The sequence below is a fragment of the Mesocricetus auratus genome, unplaced genomic scaffold (genome assembly GCF_017639785.1).
Source record: "Mesocricetus auratus isolate SY011 unplaced genomic scaffold, BCM_Maur_2.0 Super-Scaffold_4256, whole genome shotgun sequence".
NCBI lineage: Eukaryota > Metazoa > Chordata > Mammalia > Rodentia > Cricetidae > Mesocricetus > Mesocricetus auratus.
The window spans coordinates 58,440,377-58,455,877 of NW_024429182.1; the positions used below are offsets into that span (position 1 = coordinate 58,440,377).

At 49.6% G+C, this 15,501-nt stretch overlaps 2 protein-coding genes across 10 annotated transcripts in view; one reads left to right on the top strand and one right to left on the bottom strand.

The window, feature by feature from the left end:
- Nucleotides 1-2,218: 2,218 nt before the first annotated feature.
- On the bottom strand, nt 2,219-10,953 carry Tmem80 (transmembrane protein 80). Of its 8 annotated transcripts, XM_013114712.3 has the most exons (6): nt 10,514-10,583; nt 5,701-5,717; nt 5,197-5,243; nt 4,936-5,019; nt 4,760-4,852; nt 2,219-3,051 (listed from the first exon to the last, which is right to left on the bottom strand). In XM_013114712.3, exons 4-6 carry the CDS (start codon nt 5,006-5,008, stop codon nt 2,846-2,848), a joined length of 372 nt encoding a protein of 123 aa, XP_012970166.3. In that variant the 5' UTR covers nt 5,009-5,019; nt 5,197-5,243; nt 5,701-5,717; nt 10,514-10,583; the 3' UTR covers nt 2,219-2,845. The 8 variants fall into 8 exon arrangements, with proteins under 8 accessions (XP_012970166.3, XP_012970179.1, XP_040607445.1 ...); XM_013114725.3 differs by lacking the exon at nt 5,197-5,243 and having other exon boundaries at nt 4,936-5,029; nt 5,698-5,717; nt 10,514-10,626; XM_040751511.1 differs by lacking the exon at nt 5,197-5,243 and having other exon boundaries at nt 4,936-5,008; nt 10,514-10,547.
- Nucleotides 10,954-11,209: 256 nt separating this feature from the next.
- Nucleotides 11,210-15,501, top strand: part of Deaf1 (DEAF1 transcription factor) — a 30,027-nt gene continuing 25,735 nt past the window's right edge. For both annotated transcript variants that reach the window (XM_013114707.3, XM_005064210.4), the window contains exons 1-2: nt 11,210-11,498; nt 15,188-15,285. In XM_013114707.3, the coding sequence (XP_012970161.1) occupies nt 11,210-11,498; nt 15,188-15,285 (387 nt within the window). The remainder of the gene's footprint in view (nt 11,499-15,187; nt 15,286-15,501) is intronic.

Consider the following 15,501-nt stretch of genomic DNA (forward strand, 5'->3'; position numbering starts at 1 on the left):
ACCAGGGAGGCTGAAGGAAGGGGGCGGGCCTGGGGCACCACTCCCCCACCTCCCACCCCCGCACAGCACAGCTCCTCCTCCCTCGCCTCTGTCTGTCCTCCCAGCGGTCCCCAAAGCACCTGGGGCCCCTTCGCAGCTGGTCCTGAAGTGCAGGGTGCGGCCCCAGCTGCTCTTACTAAGCTGCAGTAGCAGGTGGAGACCTGGACCGGCCTGCAGGAGCAGTACTGGGAGAAGCCTATGAGGGTTGCAGTCATGCGGAGCTCTCAGCAAAGCACCTATCAGGTGCCCTCCGCCCCCAAGTTGCACTGGGACAGAGCTCTTTAGTTGGCCAGTCTGGGGGCGGGGATATTGGGTTCAAAGATATTCGGTGGGGGCCTCTCCATCCTTCACATATAGAAGCTCCTAAAGTCCCTAGCTAGCTTGAGCATCCCGAGGGATGAACTATTTATGGAGAGGGTACCTGTTCCCACCATGTTGACCCTCAGAATACTCTGCCCACTCTGTTGACAGCTTGGGCCGGGGTTGGGTGAATTTAGAGCCAACTAACTGGCTAGGAGGAAATAAATGAAGTTACAGCCCGCTAGCCAAGGGTACTGCCCTTATGTGAACAGGGACCCTAAGGTCCCGGCTATTGTTCCTGGGGTTGGGGAAGAGGAAATGGGTGCTGCCAGGAAGTCAGGGTCCCAGACAACAGTTCAGAAGGCAGGGCCCTGGCATGGTTGTCCCAGGCAGGCAGGCAGCACTTCCTAGGGCACTGAGAGCTCTGTCCCACAGGACCAGCTGCATTGTCTGACACACCTGACACACTCTGGGACACCACAGGTAAGCTGGACAGAGGGTGACAGAAGAGGACTTGGTCCTCCAGACCCAGCTCCTGATGAATCCCAGAGAGGCTTCCTGGTTCCCGGCCCTTATGCTGATCTCACAGAACTGGCCCAGTCTTGCTCTGCCTGTGACCTTGCCCTGGCACAGCAAGCGGAGGTCAAGTGCTCAGCTGTGTAATGGGAGGGGCAGGTGCCTGTGTCCACCCTGACATTCCTGGGCAGAGCTGGGAATGGTAGTGTGAAGAGTGCAATGCAGCTCAGATGGGGCTCCCAGTGCTCACTGACTCCGCGGTAAGGCGGCCCAAGCCATTCTGCATACCCAGGTTATACTTGCTCAGGCCACAGGGCCAGTGGGGAGGGAAGTGCCCCTAGGGTTTCTAGATCACTGGTCCTTCCCAAGCCTGCCTGTGGCTCGGGATGGCTCAGCAACCTACCACTCTCAACACACTTCACAGGGAGGCTTCTGGATAGTTACTGGGGGAGAGAAGACAGGTAGAGGAGAGGCCACAGGGCAAGTCCAGAATAGGGCTGAGAAACGGCATCAAGATGGGCTCTTCTATACTGGACCCTGGGGAGGGTACTCAGTTATAATTAAGACAAAATCATGACAGCATAACTAATTTATTTTTTAAAAGAGTAACTAGATATTTGAACATAGTATCACAAACAAAAAACACATAAAAGAAACAAATGAAAGAACCTGTAAAAAAAAAACCTGCTTAAATACTTTTTAGGAAAAAACGGGCTAGGAATAGAAAAGCAAGAGATGAGATGGAACTCACTTGGTACTATGACTGTGACAGACTCCTAGAAAGTTTTTCTTCCATTCTGTCTGTCCCCTACAGGCCCTCCCCCACCAATGGTTGAGGTGAACATCACAATATGCAGTTCTCTGGCCTGTTTATTTTTAAAAATAATTTATTTTTATTTTATGTGCATTGGTGTTTTGCCTGCATGTATGTCTGTGTAAGGATGTTGGATCCACTGGAACTGGAGTTATAGACAGGTGTGAGCTGCCAAGTAGGTGCTGGGAATTGAACCTGGGTCCTCTGGAAAAATCAGACAGTCCTCTTAACTGCTGAGCCATCTTTCCAGCAACCCCCCCCAGCACTTCTTTCTTTCTTTTTAATAAAACGTGTAGCCCAGGCTGGTCTTGAACTCATGATCCTCCTGCTTCTGCCTCTTTCAGCAAATCCTACCAGTGTGTGCCACCACAACCAGCCTACTTTTTTTTTTTTTAAAGACAAGATCTCACTATGTAACCCTGGCTGACCTGCAGTTTACTCTGTAGGCCAGGCTGGCTTTGAACTTACAAAGATATGCTTGTCTTTGCCTCCTGGGTGCTAGAATTAAAGGTGTTTGTGTGCCGCCATACCTGGCATACTTTGCTTTTGTTTCCTTTTAAAAACCAAACAGTTTTATTCAGGGCTGGCCTTATGGGGAGCCAACTTGGGGGGGGCACTGGAACACAAGGCCTGCCACCCTGAAGCTCCAGAGGGATTCCAGGCCTGGACCAAGGCCTGGGAACAGAGTACAGCAGGTTCTCAGAACAAGAACCAGGGCCAGTGTGGGAAGCACGGAAGTCAGTAATTCCTGTGTGCAAAAACACATGGTGACACACCATCACAGCCAAGTCCTCCCGCCAGGATGCTGCATTTCTGGGGCTGAGACAGGGTGGAGCTGCTGGGCTGCCCCCAGCTGTTGACTTCCTCAAAGGCTTTGCCTTCCACTGGCCTGGCGATCACTGGTGGTCCTGCTGCTACAGCCAGGACTCCAGCCACATGACATGAGTAGACATCTCTGGGACTGACTACTGTCCATGATGGCTATCTTCAACATCTAGTCTCCTAACAGTTTTTCCCTGGTTCCTGTATCCACCTCACTAAAAAAGATTTATAAGCCATCTAAATCCATCTATAGACAGTCAATAAAAAAAAAAAAGAGAGATACCCTTTGCACCTGGGAGCAAAGGAGTTGATTGGAGGCTGAGGAGCACTGCTGTGTAGGTTATCCTGGTCTGTCTACCTGATGAAGTCAGCAATGACCACCACCTGCAAGCCAGCCTCCAGCCCATGCAACACCAGGAGAATGGTGCTGAGGACCGAGTCCATCCACAGTACCAAGGTCTGCCAGAGCAGGAAGTGGACAGAAAGGAGACCACTGACTGCCGTGAATGCCAGGCTGGCAGCCAGTGGCACTTCAGCCTCTGTCAGGTTGCCTCTTGTGCCTGGGAAAGAAAGCAAACATAACAGTGAGGCGGGGCTGTGGACACCCACCAGCTGCCCAGCTCCAGGTACTATGGTTGCTAAGGGTTGATGAATTCATGGCTTTTGGAAAAACGGCCTACTGGGGCCACTCCATGTCAGAGAGTACAGTCTCAGTCTGTACTCTTGAGACACAGTGTGGTTTTAAAACGGTCAGCATTTGCCACATTTTTTCTAAATCCAAGTGGGATCAAAAGGATTTTGTTTAAAATATCTAAAAATATTTTACTCTGGGTTAAGGCAGGCTGGTTCTGGAAAATTTCATGAATACTTATGAAAAACATTACAAACAAATGGGTCAGTCATGGAAAATGCCAATTTGGAGTGGCCAATTGCTGGCCAGCTGCCAGAGGTGCCTGAGGGTCTGCTGACCCCAGCTGCTGGGGGACTCTGAAGGTCCGCTGGCCTAGCCCTGGGCATCTGCTTATGCAACTCTAGTGGATGGGGTTGCTTAAGGACCTGCTGAGTGCCAAGTGCTTGGAGAGGGACAGTAAGGGGTTGGGCTGACTCTTCTTCGATACAGCAACCGTCTCTGCACCCCATAGGCAGTACTGCCTACTGAGAAAGCTGTGTAAGCTCCAGCACAGCTCACAGCAGCAGATACAGGGGCTCTGTCTAACACCATACTTGTTACTCCCAGCAGAGGGAGAGAGGAGGTACCAGATCTGATCAGAAGAGAGGGATCAGCCGGGCGGTGGTGGCGCATGTCTTTAATCCCAGCACTCAGGAGGCAGAGGCAGGCAGATCTCTTGTGAGTTCAAGGCCAGCTTGGTCTACAGAGTGAGTTCCAGGACAGCCTCCAAAACAATACAGAGAAACCCCGTCTCAAAAAACAAAACAAAACAAAAAAAGGAAGAAGAGAGGGATCAGAGCCTGACAGTACAAAGTACCTGGACATGACGATGCAAGCCTACACTGAGGAGATAGAGACAGATGGAGTTCAAGACCAGCATTAGTTATATAAGGTGGTCTAAATAAATAAATGAATAATAAAAAGAGGCAACTGACAAAGAGTGGCCTCAAGGTGGGAACCGATGTGACAATGGGTGGGCTTGGGGAAGCAGGGTCCCCTGTCCTTGCAGGGATCTGGCAAACAAACACTCCAGACCCCTGCTCTACCAGACTTTCTCCCTGACTGCTGAAACCAACAGGGATGAGGGGAGCTCAGGGAAGAATTCTGGAGCCTTAGGCTGGACTTCTGATCTGAGCACAGCTGTAGTATACATCTCTGTCCAGACAGGAGGTTGTCACCTGTGTCAATTATTCTTGGAGCAAAGCTTCTGAACAAATGCTTATTCATCTTTTTACACTTGTTTCTCTCAGTTCCCTCTCCCTCCCCTTTAATTCTTAATGATTCCCTAAGGTGATACTGCCAAGTACCTAGTGAAGTTGCTTGAATGGAGATGTCTCCAAGACCCACACTATCAGTAAAATGATTAACTTTTTTTTTCGAGACAGGGTTTCTCTGTATTGTTTTGGAGGCTGTCCTGGAACTCGCTCGGTAGACCAGGCTGGCCTCGAACTCACAGAGATCCGCCTGCCTCTGCCTCCCCTGGGATTAAAGGCATACACCACCAATGCCCAGCCAAAATGATTAACATTTAAAGGTTCAGAAAGTTTGAAGAACACCTCTGAGGCCACAAATACTTTATGCTTTCATAGCCAACTCACCTAGGTATAGCCGAGCTACTTCAAGAATTCCCATCAGAAGCAAAAGAACCAGATCCAGGACCAGGCAGTTACAAGGATAGCTGAAAACCTGACCTAGGGAACACACACACAGCCAGAACTCAGATCAGCATATTAGGGGCACAATTCCTTTGATGGGCCTGGCACTTATAACTTACTTTTATATGCAATCATCAGGAATGTAGCTAGGAAGTACAGAGCATAGTACAGCCCACTGAGGTGAAACAGCATCTGAAGAGGAACTGACGAGAGCTGGTAAGAAATCAAGGATCCTCAAACTCATCAATGGGGTACACCTACATAGGGGACAAGCAGAGGGGCCTATTCTGCCCCCCATAGCCACAAACCAGCAGGTCTGGGTAAATTCCAACAGAGTACCTACAGATGACCATGGAACCCAGTCACTGACACCTGCCTACCTGGGGCTTCTACTGCTTCAAGGGCTCCTGGAGTCACTGGAGGGCACCTAAGGGTCATAAGAATGATGCTGGATCCCTCCCACCCTGGTAAGGCATGGCCTAAGTACCCCAGTCCTCAGCAGATAATGGAGGGACAGAGGGAGTTCTTCATCTTGATTTAAGTTTCTTTAGACAAAATGTATTACTTGGCCATTCAAAGTAAGGGTTTTTCGCCTCCTGCCATGTTGGTTTGGTTGGTGGCAGGCAAGTGGCCATCCCCATAATGTACTAGCGCTGTGAAGGGAACAGGGCTGAGCTGGTGGATGACAGAGCCAGCACACCAGGGAACACCTCTCCCTCTTACAAGTCACTAGTCAGAATTTAAGAAAAAATGGGGGGGGGGCGGCATGAAAGGCTCAAAAAGGCAGAGAGCGGAGTGTGCCAGGCCAGCTAATCAGCATGGTAGTGCCTGCCCTAAAGGGCTATGCTTGGTGAAGGCCTTGGCAAGCAGCAGCAGGATACCACCTTGAAGGAGCCTCTCCCTGGAAGACAAAGGATTGCCAGTAAGACATCAACAGCAGCGTGGCAGTCATTTACTTCCTGATTTCATGTTTATAAACAGAAATGAACAATGGCCACAGCTAGGTTCTTGTATCACGTCTACATCCATACCTCCTAGGACACTGCTTTCTGATGGAATTTTATTCACTTCCCCCAAATAACATTGTGTGTGGGGAGTACTTTTTAAACCACCTGTGCAGTTATGCAGACTCTTAGAACATCTCAGGCTCCATGCAGGTGCTATTCTCCCTCATCTTGTGAGAGCCAGCTCTAGGGTGTAACAGAGCTGTGTCTCTGCATCTGAAGTTTTGTACTTGAAAATCTGCCTGGCCCATCCCTGGATGGAATGTGACCTGGGTCAGGCTGTCTGGAGGCTCACACCAGCTGCACACTCATGCTGTGCATGTCTCTACATGTATACGCACACCATAGAGACCCCAAATTTGGCCAAAACCTCCTACAAAAGAGGCTGCCTTCTGAGCAGAGACAGAGCAGCACCTGAAGCCAAGCCGCTCACGTCTTCTGCTCTGTCCCGTGTCCCCTGGCATTGCAGCAGAAAAGGAAGGGGCACTTGACTTTGAAGGCCAGCTTGAAGCTGCCTACTCTAGAGATGTGCACTCTTGCATGGACAAGTCATAAACTGGTAAACACAGGACATTAGTAACAGCCTTTGGACGGCCTCCTAGCAGGTACACGTGTGGGAGCAGGAAGTCAAGTGAGTGTGACTGGGGAGGCATCGTGTTTCCACAGGGTGCTCTAGTAAACCCGATCTGTTCTTTTCCAGGCCCCAGCTAAACTAGGCTACCCAGATACCTGCCATTATTTGGGTTGGTTTTACATTAATTGGGGTTTTCTTTCCTTTGAATCCTTTTTTAATATTTCAACTTTGCCCCTTTAATTTTACGTGTATTTTGCCTGTATGTATGGCCTGTGGAGTTCATGCATAAAGTGCCAGCACAGGCCAAAGAAAAAGGTGCCAGATCCCCTGGGACTGGAGTTACAGATGTGGGTGTTGGGAATCAAACGTGAGTCCTCTGGAAGAGCAGTCTGTGCTCTTAACAGTTGAGCCCTCTCTCCAGCCTCCCTTTGGATCCTCTTATAACACCTAGTGTCAGGGTTGGGATGTATGTAAAAGACACTTGTGTAACATATAAAAGTACTGGTCCAATCCCCAATACTGCCACACACACCTCTCAAAAGATGGCAAAAACAATTAAATTGTATCTGCTGGATGTTTACTGTTTTTTCATTGTTGTTTTTTTTCAAGGCAGGGTTTCTCTGAGCAGCTTTGGGCCCTGTAGTGGAACTCACTCTGTAGAACAGGCTGACCTCGAATTCAGAGATCTAAATGCCTCTGCCTCCCTAGTGCTGGAATGAAAGGTTTGCACCACCACTGCCGAGCAGATATCTAGTGTTAAAGATCAAAATTGTGGGACTTGGGAAAAATACTGTACAGGGAGGGGGCTGGAGAGATGGTTCAGCTGGTAAAAGGACATACTGCTCTTGTGGAGGACCCAAGTTTGGTTCCCAGTACCCACATCAAGCAGCCATAAATGTCCTTAACTTCAGTTCCAGGAAATCTCATGCCTTCTTCTGGCTTCTATGGGCACCTTGCACTCAAGTGCTCCCTTCCACACACACATAATGAAAAACATTATAAAATATTGTATAAAACCCCCAAATGGCCGGGCGTTGGTGGCGCATGCCTTTAATCCCAGCACTTGGGAGGCAGAGGCAGGCGGATCTCTGTGAGTTCGAGGCCAGCCTGGTCTACAAGAGCTAGTTCCTGGACAGCCTCCAAAGCCACAGAGAAACCCTGTCTCAAAAACCAAAAAAAAAAAAAAAAAACAAAAACAAAAACAAAAACAAAAAAACCCCAAATGACATATTTATTTATTTATTTATTTATTTATTTATTTATTTTCCCAAATAGGGTCTCACTATGTAGCACTGTGTGACCTGGAACTCAACTCTGTAGACCAGGCTGGCCTCAAATTTAAGAGATCTGCTTGCCTCTGCCTCCCGAGTGCTGGAATTAAAGGTATATTCCACTATGTCCAGCTTAAACGGCATTTTAAAATAACTGACTTAGCTAGGCGGTGGCGATGCATGCCTTTGATTCCAGCACTTGGGAGGCAGAGGCAGGTGCATCTCTGTGAGTTCGAGACCAGCCTGGTCTACAGAGTGAGTTCCAGGACAGCCTCCAAAGCCACAGAGAAACCCTGTCTCGAAAAACCAAAAAATAAAATAAAATAATAAAATAACTGATTTAATTAATTAAAATAATTCTACTACTCTGAAACCTACAGGAGTTCATTTGGCTGAACTGCTGTCTGACTTCTGGGACTTAATACTTTTTTTAAAGATTTTATTTATTTATTATGAATACAACATCCTGCCTCTATGTATGTCTGCAAGCCAGGAGAGGGCACCAGATCTCATTACAGATGGTTGCGAGCCACCATGTGGGTGCTGGGAATTGAACTCAGGACCTCTGGAAGAGCAGTCAGTGCTCTTAACCTCTGAGCCATCTCTCCAGCCCTTAATACTTTTTTTTTTTTAAGATTTATTTATTGTGCATACACTGTTCTGCTTGGATGCCAGAAGAGGGTACCAGATCTCATTACAGATGGTTGTGAGCCACCATGTGGGTGCTGGGAATTGAACTCAGGACCTCTGGAAGATTAGACAGTGCTCTTAATCTCTGAGCCATCGCTCCAGCCCTTAATACTTTTCTTATTAATGATTTTTGGTAATCACTGTGTGGCTACCAACAGATACAAGGCAGAAGATTACTGTGGAAGTAAAAGAATAAATGCTTTCTTGGTGTGACAAAGGCTACAGAACCCTCTTTTGGTGGGAACTCTGTGTTTTCTTTTTTTGGGGGGTGGAATAAGGTCTCCTATGTAACCCAGGCTGCCTTGAATTTGTACTCCTGCCTCAGTCTCCTAAGTGTTGAGACTATATTCTTTTTGTTTTTTTGTTTTGTTTTGTTTTTAATTTGACACAGGGTCTCATTATGTAGCTCTGACCTGTCTGCCCTAGAACTCACAGCCATCCTCCTGATTCAACCTCTCAGATTAGTGGAATGGGCCAACAGCCCAGCCTGGAAACTGGGCCTTTTATGTGACTTAATTCCAAGATTGCTTTCTCACCCAAAAATTTCTTTTTACTATAAACATGCACACAATAATAGCACTCCCAAGTTTGTGGTAGATATTAAAGCAGCATGGTAGTAAGTGCCAGGTAGCTTAGGTTGCACATGTAGTAAGTCACATTTCTGAAATTTGTTCCAATAAGCAACACTTGGGAGAAGGGATGGATGGATGGACACACATAGGTTTGAGAGGCCTATGACTAGCTTCTGACCCACACTGCTGGCACCTGGCCCTGTCCTATCACACATCATCTGTGTCCAGCCCTCCTCATTTGGTCTGGGACAATACCATGGTGAAATGTGGGCTACAAGAAGCTTCTGGTTGCCCAGGATTCAAGTAAGCCACAAGGGCATGAGAGAGAGAGAGAGAGAGAGAGAGAGAGAGAGAGAGAGAGAGAGAGAGAGAGAGAGAGAGAGAGAGAGAGAGAGAGAGAGAGAGTATACAGGTGTGCATTCACTCAGCGTAAGGTAACATTATGTACCAGGTATGCCAGAAGTGTACCTCAGGTATGCCATGCATGGCTGGAGAGAACTATAGGTGTGTTTGGGGTGAGCGGAATGCATGCTATAAATATCTTGAGTGTGTCCCAGAGCAAGAGGCATGCCATGAATAAATCTGCGGTGAGCTGCAGGTGTGCCGTGGTGTATCCCAGGGCAAACGGCAGCTGGGTCATGGCTATACCTGGTAAAAGAATCCCACCAAAAGCCAAGGCCCCAAGACTTAGCTTAAAGTTCCAGGAAGCCAGCTATCTGGGAAGTGTAGAGAAAAGCAGCTGACCTGACTCCAGACACGTAGCGTCCAGAAGAAAAGCAGTTGACCCCTACCCTAGATATTCCATGGCTGCAAAAAGAGATAACAGACCCTGAAGTTCCAAAACCAGTTTGTCTAAGGAAAAAAGCGAACTAACCTATTATGTACTTAATAAGTGTCCCTTCCCTACCTAACCTTAGCTACAAAAACCCAGCCTAAAGCATGTAATCTGTTGCCTTGAACTCCGGTCATTGAGTGACTGGATCCCGAGCGCTCACTACCTAGTGGCCATGTCTCTGGCTCTAGCTGTTTAAGGTAGTCTAAATCACCAACTTTTATTTCTTCCCACAAACTTAATTCTTACTTATCCTTACACCTGAAGTGATCTACACCTATGCCAGGGGTGAGCTGAGAATGTGCTATGGTTTTGACCCGGGTAACCTCGGTATGCTAGTCCGGGGAGCCAAGGGTGTACACGGGGTGAGCAGCCGGTGTGCTCAGGGTAAGCCGTAGGTATGCCATGTATGTCGGCTGTGGTTGTGTCGTCGGTAGTGTACCCTGGGTGAGCCGCCGGTGGGTGTCGGGTGCATACGGGGCTCCCCCAGCGTGCACCTCAGGTATGTCATTGATACACAGAGATGAGCTTCAGAGAAGCCGCCGGATCCCCGAAGTGCCCCCACGCCCACGCCAAACCGGAAGACATGCCCCTCCCAACGCCGGCGCAGAAATCCGGACTAGTGGGCTTCAGTCACCAGGGCCCGAAATTGCGAGGTGACAATTAGAGGAGGTGCAGAGCCAGCCCAAATGGCCTCTCATCGCAACAGCACGACCACACTATTCCAGCGCCCGTACAGCCCCGCCCGCCTCACCTGGCCGAACGGCCGCCATTTTGCCGCTGGGTCCGCCACAATCCCAGCAGCCTCTTGGCCCCACCCTCCCGCCATCTTCGCTCCTCCCGCCGCGCGGAGCTACGGGCGTCCGACCGCGGCCGAGGCCCGATTCTCCCGTCCGGCAACACTCGGGAGCTTTCGGACAGAAGGAGGCGGGCACTGAGGCTCCGGAGAACTCTGCTCGGAGACATTCGGCGGAGTTCGGCTACGCCTCGTGTGGGCTCGGCTTCCGCCGCCGCCAGAGGGGGTTGGAAAAATCCAGTGGCGCTAGGGTAGGTCGGCGAACCCAAACTTCGTTGGAAGCCGGCAAGAAACTGCCCAGGGCCGACCAGCCCTATCGGCTGGTGACCACAATCAGACCAGTCTCCTAGGCAGCAAGGAAGAAACGCTCGTAAGCTTTCGTGAAGCTTCGGAACCATTCGTACTAACTCGACTCTTCACTTCGGGAGACTTCGGAGCGTCTCGATTCTACACTCGGGACATCGGCTCTGCTCGGAGGGCGGCTTCGGCTCGGCTCGGCGGGCGTCAGACCGCCTCTTCGGTCGCAGCTCGGGCGGTGGCTTCGGGCAGCCTCGGCCCAACTCGGGCGGCCTCTTCGGGCCCTGCTTCGGGCTCGGCGCTTGGCGCTTCGGGCGGTCCCGGACGGCGCCTTCGGGCGGACTCGGTGGAGTCCGTATGGAGGACTCGGACTCGGCGGCAAAACAGCTGGGCCTGGCCGAGGCGGCAGCGGTGGCGGCCGCGGCCGCTGTGGCGGCGGCGGCCGCGGCCGCAGCGGAAAGCGAGGCGGAGGAGCCGGTGTTAAGCAGAGACGAGGACTCGGAGGAGGACGCGGACTCCGAGGCGGAGCGCGAGACGCGGCGGGTCACGGCTGTGGCGGTGATGGCGGCCGAATCTGGGCACATGGATATGGGTACCGAGGCTCTGCCCAGCCCCGATGAGGCCGCCGCCGCCGCCGCCTTCGCAGGCAAGTGCGCCCGCCGGCCTCGCGCCTCACCGGGTTCCCGCGTACAAGCCCTGAACACATGCACCACGTACAGGCCCATTCCCATATGCTTTATGCATCTGTCATGCACATCTGTCTCACAGGAAAGTCTCTCTTCCACCTGTCCTGCACATCTGCCCAGCACCTGCCCTGCCGTGCACCTCACAATGTCTTGCACACCTGTCCTGCTCCTGTCCATGCACCTCGCACCTGCCCTATACTCATGCTCTGCACCTGCATATGGGCTTCACACCTGCCTATGCACCTCACAATGCTCTGAACACCTACTCTGCACCTGCCCCATGCACTTCATAATGTCTTGGACACTTGCTCTGTCCCTGCCCTGCAACTCACAATGCTTGCTTACCCATCTTAGACACACACATCTCACAATGCCTGCATACCCATCTTGGACACACATCTCACAATGCCTGCATACCCATCTTGGACACACAATGCCTGCATACTCATCTTGAACACACACCTCACAATGCCTGCATACCCATCTTACACAATGCCTGCATACTCATCTTGGACACCTCACAATGCCTGCATACCCATCTTGGACACACAATGCCTGCATACTCATCTTGGACACTCCACTAGCCTGGCTCAGCACTGTATATTTGCCCCTTGTGTGAGTGTATGCCTTTTTTAAACCCTTTTGGAACTTTCTCTATGCCTACCACCTGCCTTGTCCTCTCTTGCTGCTTCCTGGGAGCTGATAGCACAGATGGGTCAGATGTGAATTCTGTCTGAAGCTGCTCCAGGGCTCCAGGTTTGGTCAGTAGCATTACTGCTGGTAGACCTGTCTGCCTCAAAGGCCAGTTCAAGTGTAACCCGCGACCAGGGGGCCAGGAGAGTCCTCCAAGGCAGGCAGCTTTTCTGAGGTAATGATGCAGATCGAGCCTTGCGTTATAGTGCCATGAGAGTCTCCTTGTGCTGGGTCTTCTAAGTCTGCCCTTTCTCCTGCAGCTATTCCCTCCTTCTCATTACTTAGTTTTCTGTTTTGCTCCTTCTGGTTTCTTGATACACAGAGTACCCTATTTCTCATGTTTTGTGACAAATGAAACCTGGAGCTGAGCTGCATCACCCTGTACAGGTGGTGTCACACCATACTACCTCTTACAGTCCCACCATATCCCCCCAACCTTTGACCTTCCTGAGTGTTGCACTCCCTATCATTGGAGCTCCTGAACGGCTTATACTTGTACGTTTGAATCCTTCCTTATGCATGTACATTCATAGCATTTTGTAGTGCTTTTTGTTTTTGTAATAGTTTATTTTTATTTTATGTGCATTGGCACTTTGTCTGAGTGTATGTTTGTGTGAGGGTGTCAAATCTTGGAATTACAGACAGTTGTGAACTGCCATGTGAGTGCTGGTAATTGAACCCTGGTCCTCTAGAAGAGCAGTCAGTGCTTTTAATGGCTGAGCCATCTCTCCAGCCCCTGCAGTGCTTTTTGTATTGTTAGGTGTTTTCCAGTATGAAACTCTGCAGGTTTGCGCTGGGATTCTGTTCAGGGTCCATCAGAGCTGAGAAGCATCAACTCTGGGTGTTTGTTCAGAGCATTAGCACAGTGGTGGAGGGGAAGCCTTGGTTTGCTTGTCTCCTGGAAGGAAGTGAGGGAGGCTTCCTGGAGCTTTTCTTTTTTTTTTTTTAAGATAATTTTATTTTTATGTGTGTATGTGGATATGTGTATGTGATTTGCAGGTGCCTGTGGAAGTTAGAGGTATCAGATTCTTCCTGGAGATGGTGTTACACTTGGCTATGAGCCCCCAACATGGGTGATGAGAATCGAACTTGGGTCCTCTGCAAGTACAGTATGCATTCAACTTCTGAGCTATCTCTCTGGTCCCTTCCTGGAGTTGTTTTGTTGTTGCTGCTTTTTTTTTAACCATTTATTATGATGATTATTATTTATTTACATGTACATGTGTATATGTGTTGTATCTGAGATTAGGGCCATCCCCTGGATTTGGAGTTACAAGCAGTTGTAAGCTGCCTGATGTGGGTGCTGGGAATTGAACTCTGGTCCTTTGCAAGAACACTTAACCACTGAGCAATCTCCCCAGCCCATGTTGTTGTGTTTTTTTTTTAAAGTTAATTTCAGCTGGCTTGTGGTAGTATATGCCTTTAATCCCAGGAATCAGAAGGCAGAGGAAGGGGATCTCTATGAGTTCGAGGCCAGCCTGGCTTATAGAGCTAGTTCCAGGACATTCTGGACTATACAAAGAAACCTTGTCTCAAAAAACAAACAAAGTTAATTCATTAAATGTGTGTGACTGTATGCATATCTGTGTACCTGTGCCTGGAGTTATAGACAGTTGAAGGCCATCCTGTGGGTGCTGGGAATGGAACCCAGGTCCTTTGGGAAAACAGCTAGTATTGTTAACTGCTGAGCCATCTCTGACCCCTTCCCTAGAGCTTTTTTGTTTGTTTCAAAACAGGGTTTCTCTGTGTAGCCCTGACTGTCCTGAAATTCTGTAGACCAGGGTAGGCTTGAATTCAAAGATCCGCCCATCTGTGTCTTCCAAATGCTGGGATTAATGGCAGGCACTGCCACTTACCAGCTTTTCTTGAAACTTTTAGTGCTCCTTTTTCATCCATGAATTTTGGGTTGATAGTGGGATTTGGGGCCTTGAAGGTTTTGTTTTTTTTTGCATATATTTTTCTGAGTTCAGAAAAGAAATACGATACTGTCTGTGGTGACATTAGAAAATTTCATGGTGTGTGTGTGTGTGTGTGTGTGTGTCAGAATTTAGTTGTATATGTATCAGAACATTCCTACTTTTTTGTAAGTTTCTGAAGTCATATAATGTACAAATTACTTGGCTCAGTGCTACCAGGTTAGTTGAGGATGAATTAGGTGTGCCCATGAATGGCCTGGTAATGGATATGAACTAGACAGATACAGGGGTGCAGGCTGGGCAGGGCTGGGTTAATGGGGCTGGCAGGACTCCAATTGGCATCTTTGAGTGCCTCCATATGCCAGAGGCTTCCCTGGGTGTTGGGCATTTTAGAATGCTGGGTACCAGACAGAACCTGTTGCAGAGATTTGGGAAGACCAACTGCAAAGGATACATAGTTGCAGGCAGCAGGATACAGAAGAACCTAGTGGCATGTGTGGCGGGAAGCCCAGAGACATGACATATCTTTGTGGAGCTGCTCTGTGAAGTTACTGCTGATAGATCTGACAGCCACAAGGAGTCAGGTTCACATTGCAGGAGTGGCTATGGCAGGTTGACATATTTTTCAGGAGGAAGAGTTTCTGGGGAAGGATGGTTTGGAGAACTCAGACAGTGGACACCAGACTGTAGGATGGCTTGAGCAGTGGAGAGGGATGAGGCTGGACTGGATGGAGCTTGCCAAGTCTTGATGGTCAAGGTGGTGCCCGGGTCTATGAGACTTGCAGCTTTGTAAAGGGAGAAAGGCCAGTGGTGAACCGGGAGTGGGAGGTTATGGTGGGTATCTCTGCTCATGTGAAAAGCTTTGGTGGGAAAGCGTAGATGGGCTAGAGGAGGTGTCAGCTGAGCATCAGCAGAAGTGTTAACTTATGTGGGAGGAGTGCCCGGACCCGTGTGGGACACTTCAAAGCCCACAAGAGCTCCGCCTTTTGTGCTCTTCCTTCACCATGTGTGAAGTTCTGTTCTCTTCCATTCTGTTGTAGAAGTGACCACAGTGACTGTGGCGAACGTGGGGTCCTCTGCAGATAACGTCTTCACAACATCAGTGGCAAATGCGGCATCGATATCAGGACATGTCCTGGTAAGCTGTTCTTGGATGTAGCTCAGGGTGCCTGGCAACTGTCCTCAGAGCCTTTGACTTCTGCACAGCCCACCGGGTAGTCCTTGTTCTCGAGACCCTTCAGGGTTTAGATGTGGGTGAGCACCTGCTGTTCGGGGAGCCATGGGGTGGGGGTAATGTGCCTTCCTGTGCTCTCAGGAGCCTCAGGGCTGGACTAGGCAAAACAGCAGACCCAAT

What these genes read in the sequence shown, in the direction of transcription:
- Tmem80 (XM_040751497.1), bottom strand. Translation starts at nt 10,953, where the DNA reads ATGGTTCCGAAGCTTCACGAAAGCTTACGAGCGTTTCTTCCTTGCTGC. An exon ending in AATGGCGGCCGTTCGGCCAG is followed by an intron (nt 5,718 to 10,513) that starts GTGAGGCGGGCG and finishes TTTGTCTTCCAG; the next exon opens with GGAGAGGCTCCTTCAAGGTG.